The sequence below is a fragment of the Bidens hawaiensis genome, unplaced genomic scaffold (genome assembly GCF_021521415.1).
Source record: "Bidens hawaiensis isolate Kalapana, Puna unplaced genomic scaffold, B.hawaiensis_p1.1 tig00018244_1, whole genome shotgun sequence".
NCBI lineage: Eukaryota > Viridiplantae > Streptophyta > Magnoliopsida > Asterales > Asteraceae > Bidens > Bidens hawaiensis.
This window is the reverse complement of record NW_027492761.1, coordinates 246,860-252,565: the sequence shown is the minus strand read 5'-3', so window position 1 is coordinate 252,565 and position 5,706 is coordinate 246,860. Positions and strand designations below refer to the sequence as shown.

Below are 5,706 nucleotides of genomic sequence, written 5' to 3'. Positions count from 1 at the left end.
AAAGCGATTCTTGAATATTTTCATGGTTGAAAACCCCCTCTCTGTTCAGTAGGGTAAGTTAAAGTAAAATTTCACCATACAATATCAATTACAAGCTTAGTTGACTAATTTTCTAAAATCCCCAATTCACGATAACAAACCCTAATTTTATAATCTTTGAACATAAAACTATGTTTAACAACACAAAGATACAACTGATGAACTATTACCTTCTTGTGGACGAGTGGCAGTGGACGACGACCGATGGCGATGAGCAGAACAGCAGAAGCAGTGGCGCAGGTATGGCTGAGGCTAGAATAAAAGACTCGTTCCTTTTTTTATAAGTTTTGTTATGTTTTTATCTTAACAATTTACAAAAAGCCCCCTCAATTTTGAGTTTTATACAAACAAAGGTTTTTACAATTTTTGTAACTTTTTGTTTATAAAAACCGTGAGGTGAAAAAAAAAATCAAACGATAGGGTATTATATTTTTAAAAAAATCAGTGGTGACCGGTAGCATGTTTGAAAAATACATTGGAGGTGACCGCGCTTAATACCTATAAATTTTTTTGGGAAAAATCGCGAAATTTACCCTACTGACTGAGAAAACGGCAGTGACCGGGGCCACCCCGGGTCCTTTCATAGCTGCGCCCCTAGTTGTTTGACAATCTTATATGAATCTTTCAACGTGTCTCTGAAACTTAACTGTTAAAGGGCTTTATGAACCACTAAGAGGTGTTTTTTTAGTAAACCAAACACATTCTAACTCTAACTGAATCAGATATAGTCTCTTAATGGAACCACTAAAAAGCTACCAACGACACCTTAAGCTATATATTCAACCCTCGAGATCCACCAAAACTTCAATCCAAGCATTTGATATAGTAAAAATTACAACAATGTCAAATGAGAAAATATTTTTGAATTTAAAAAGTCTAGTTTATTTAGAGTCGAGCAAGATCGGCCCAACACTATGGCTATTAGAGGCCTAAATCGAAACGAGAAATCGAGACGTTTTTAGAGTTTTATTATTACAAAGCAAAATAGTTAACCACGATTATATCTGTCTTTTCAAATAACTTAAAGTAATTTTCATCATTTAAATGTTTTTTTTGTCTAGCTTAGGTTTACATTGGAGGCCATCTCCAAATGAGGGCTTAAAGCCCTAACTTTAATTTACTTATCCTAGAGAAGACCCTGGAGTTGAGAACTATATTAGCCCTAAAGAATTGAATAAACTTGCCACATAACAACTTTAGTAAATAAGTATCAAATGAGATTCAACTCAATTGATATTGGAGTGAGGTGAAGATTTGGACTGCAGGTAGCAAGGCCTCAAGTTATCTCAATCAGGTTTTACTGCAATGAGTTTTCAGGTTCCGATTTTCACCAGAACAAAAGATGCTAGACCTAGTCAACCTAAAGCTATCCGTATTCATGAGGGTATAGGATCAACTTTTGACATCGGGTTACCCGGGCTTGTTAAGACTACCCGCTATGGGGCGCTGAAGGGGGAAGAAAGGGGCGCGGTGGGCGCCGTCGATGGGGGCGCGGAAGAGTCTGGCGGGGTTGGGACGACCGGTGCGGTGGAAGTGGTGGTGAGCCCTCTCTTTCTTCATCACTCACACACACATACATATATGTGTGTGTGTGTGTATTGGGGGCGCCCATAGGACATTAACCATAGCGGGACGGGCTTCGATGTCCCGTTTTTTACGAGTCGATGACGTGACGATTACGTGACACGGTGGAGGGGTTTCGAACCCCCCCACCATAGCATACAGCCTAATTCCAAAACCCTAAAAAGAACAAACTTTAACAACTTCCTTTCGTTGCAATGTTGCCTACAATATAGGACATAAGAACAAGTAGGCCATGAGTGGCGGCCACGCCTCCAGTCTCGAGCGTAGACCCATCATCTCCACCGAAGACAAATTTAGAGTAACAAGAAACCCATTTGGGCCCCTTTTCACCCAACACCAAATCAATCAATCAATCAAAAAACCCCTTTCATTTGCCACCGAATTTCATCACACCATAAAAAAAAGGTGTCTTTTTTATTAATCTTTTGCTGCCATTATGAGATAAAACTGTTCCCGGAGTGAATTTTGCTGTCATGAGTATCCAGTTTTGACCCGTTTGTCTTTCTTTAGGGTTTGCAATTTTGCTCGTTTTAGGGTGAAAATAAGCGATGCAAACGGAGAAATCGGAGCCGCTAAGATCGGGTGCAGCAGATACCAGAGGAAAGCATCGAATTTCGGCTGAATTGAAGAGGCTTGAACAAGAAACTCGTCATTTGGAGGTTTGATTTTTATTTTTTTTATAGATTTTTTGGTGTTCTTGATGCTTTAATTTATATGGGTTTGCTTCAAAATTCAAACTTTTGTTTTGTAGTTTTTAATCTGAGATTATTTATGGTGTTTAACTACTGTTTCTTGTTAATTTTTATAAAGTTGGGTTTCTTTTTTCAAATTTTTTGTCAATTTGTTTCGATATAATGAAAAATGGAATCAGTTTATTGTAAGCTTCTGTTTCTGTCTTGCAATATGTTGTTTTTCTTCACTGTAGATATTTGATTTTGAGTCTGATATGAGCTTAATGTTTTTGTAAGTATGTATATAATTGGTTGGTTTAGTGAGGGCATTGTTTGATATAATAGTTAGGGATCTATAAATTAATCCCTAGGACTTAGTTATGGTTCGTGGAAAAGTTCAAATTTGATCTGCAAAGTTTAATGAGATTTAATCGCGTCGTTTCCTTACCTTCCGAGTTTTAGGAGAATGGATTGATGTTTTCGAAATTGCGGTTTTATGATTATAGTACTTCCTGTTGTTCTGAATGAAATTAAATTATTTATAGTAAATTAATCATTTGTTGTACAAGATTAATGGATAATGGATATAACGTTGGTATCCTTAAAATAGATTATTGTAGTTCAAGATTAATTAAATTTAATTCCAAATGTTTTGGACTGAGTGACTGACTAATTTCAACATATGAAACTATGGATTGAGTTAAAACGTTCGGTTTGAATATCTCTTGTATTACGTCGCCATTTTTTACATGTTATCACTATTTTTAGCTTATTGCTTAGGTAGTTAGGTGTCTGTAAGTACACATTACATTAGAGTTAAATCAACCAGTACATTATTTTTAAACAGTCTGGTGAGTTTTCTTTATTAAGTTAAGATATTATACTATCATACGTTTAATGTATATTCGTGTTTATGTTGGAAATCGTTTGTGGGGGTAACTCTTTTATCTCATGGGGCCGTGTTTACAAATGACGGAAACGTCGTCATAGAGTTGTGTTTCGATCTCCCATTCTAAAGTAATAATATAATTGAGAATAGTGAGATTATCAGCTGCCATAAAATGGTTGTACAAGATACTAGATAGTGTTTGGACGTGTTTTTGCTGTTTAGAGTTTAAATAATCAGAGATAATCGGTTCTTTTAGAGTATCTAAAAATCCTAATTATCTAAAAAACTAATACATAAAACGACCAAAAAGACTTGTGAAGTAGGAAATACATCTTGGAAATTAAGTTTCTAAAACTTGGTTAGAAGATGACGTAGTTAGGTAATTTTGTTATACCACCATGAATCCATGATGTTAAGTACCTTTGCAGGTTGGAGGAGTTTGCATGAGAAAGAAAATGCTTTGACTTAATAAGTCTCTTTGATGGTTTATAGTTTTGATGGTTTATATATGATTTGTTTATAAAACATGTATTAAATAATTAAACACTCATTTGTGCAGGAGGAGTTGGATCAGCTTGAGAAAATGGAATCAGCCTCAGTTGCTTGCAAGGAGTGAGTATGAATATGCTTTATTAATTCTTTTTATTTGTGATTAATGATTATTTAACATAATTGTTATCATTGTTTTGACAGAATCCTGAATAATGTTGGAACAAGGCCGGATCCACTACTTCCCAAGTAAGTTCTCTCGTTTCTTGCTCGTTAAGAAAATTAACATATTTGGATTAGATAACATAATAATGCAAAAGTTTAGTAAATGTATGTAATCATCAACTAAATGTCTAAAATACCCTTTAGGAGCCTTCAAGGAGTGGTGCAATGGTAAGCACCTGATTCCATAACTTTTTATTTGAGGTGAGCTGAGCTGAGCCCAAACTAGACTATGCTTGAGATCGGCTCGTTTAATTTACCAGAGCTCGAGCTCAACTTGTTTTGAGCTATATATTCTAAAGCTTGAGTTCAGCTCGCGAGTGGTTTTTCAGGCTCAAGCTTGGCTCGGACTTGACTCATTTGTTGTTTATTAGTTATTTAATTTATATGCATTAATAACTTTTTTTTAAGTATAATTTTTGTATATGACATGTATATATTATTTAGTTATTTTAAACTTTATTTAATAATAATAATAAGATAAATATATACTAAATTTATTATGTTGTTATATAAGTAACAGGCTCGTGAGCCCGCTCAAGCTTGATAAGCGAAGCTTAGGCTCGGGCTCGTTTGTGAAACATGTTTATTTTTAAGTTTGAGATGGGGCTCAGGCTCGTTTAAGCTTGTCTCAATTCAAGCTTTTAGCGAGCTGATCTCAACTCACAAGTGGTTTGGCTTGTTTACACCCAATTTGTCAAGCCATATGTGACTGCAAGTATAAGTGTAGTACTCTTTATGTAGCATGATGGATACGATTGGCGAGGGCAGAAAGGTAATTTTATACGGTTGGTTTGTTTTCGGTGGCAGGACAATTGGGCCTGCAAATCCATCATGGGATCAATGGTTTGAGGGACCTCAAGATAAGTCAGGCTGCAGATGCTGGATACTTTAACAGTAATATTTATCATAAATTCATTGAACCTTATTACAAATACAGAGAAAGTTATCTTTACCTGAGAAATCCATCCTTGTGCAGAAACGCCAAATTCTTTTTTGTTTGTAGAGAAAGTGTTGTTGACAGTTATGACAGTTATCAATTTGGGTTTACTTTTTGCAGATAATCATGCTTCTTTCACTTAAAGTTTGCATCTTTTTATGTTGTTTTGTTGGCAAACAGGGTGCAGGTAGAGCACTAAGCCCATCTTTTCTAACTAAGTGGTATGCTTTTAAAAGATCTAGTTTTTGTGGATGAAACTGTTTTTTTGTTGGTTGCTAATTGAGCCCATTTGTGTTTTAAATTTTGTTGCTGGACCTTTTAAAGGGTTTAATTTTGTTACCTAGATTATTTATCTTGATTAAAATGTTGAATCTTTATGTTAGGCATGTTGGTAAAGAGGATGCTAAAAGAGCGTATTTGTGTTTTACCCGTCTCGATGCAACGAATAATTATTAGCGAACTAGCGGATATAGCTAACACCTGGCGGCTGTAATGAGTAATCGGGTACTCGACGAGTATGGAACACAGTTTTGCAATCCAATAATCGATTTAAATAAATTGTTGTTTCGAACTTGTGTTCATAAAGATCAAGACCAAAGCTTTGTGAATAATACTTTTGACACGAACTGGCTTCTGGTTTTATGCTGCAAGCGGATCCTTTCTTTCCCTTTTCCATTTATATTGACAATAGCGAGGTATTACATGAAAAGCTTGTGGCACGGGTACGATTCATGGAATCAATACCCCTAAGAGTGGCATGATTGGAAGCTGGTGGTTGATAAATTTGAAGCTTAACTGTTATATTATATATCATTTTTCGAGGTTCATCTTCATGTTATTGATATGCTCGAAGCAATTATATGTGATGATTC

The 5,706-nt window shown here is 35.5% G+C and overlaps 1 protein-coding gene across 1 annotated transcript; it reads left to right on the top strand.

The window, feature by feature from the left end:
• Window positions 1-2,158: 2,158 nt before the first annotated feature.
• Window positions 2,159-4,944, top strand: LOC143555659 (guanine nucleotide-binding protein subunit gamma 2-like). Its single transcript, XM_077045178.1, has 4 exons — window positions 2,159-2,282; window positions 3,743-3,795; window positions 3,877-3,921; window positions 4,705-4,944. The coding sequence occupies exons 1-4, from the start codon at window positions 2,172-2,174 to the stop codon at window positions 4,787-4,789; spliced, it is 294 nt and encodes a 97-aa protein (XP_076901293.1). The 5' UTR covers window positions 2,159-2,171; the 3' UTR covers window positions 4,790-4,944.
• The last annotated feature ends 762 nt before the right edge of the window (window positions 4,945-5,706 follow it).

Bases quoted from the DNA above. Each gene is read 5' to 3' on its own strand.
- LOC143555659 (XM_077045178.1), top strand. From the start codon at position 2,172: ATGCAAACGGAGAAATCGGAGCCGCTAAGATCGGGTGCAGCAGATACC. The intron at 3,796-3,876 runs GTGAGTATGAAT...TTGTTTTGACAG, and splicing joins GCCTCAGTTGCTTGCAAGGA to AATCCTGAATAATGTTGGAA. The intron at 3,922-4,704 runs GTAAGTTCTCTC...TTTCGGTGGCAG, and splicing joins CCGGATCCACTACTTCCCAA to GACAATTGGGCCTGCAAATC.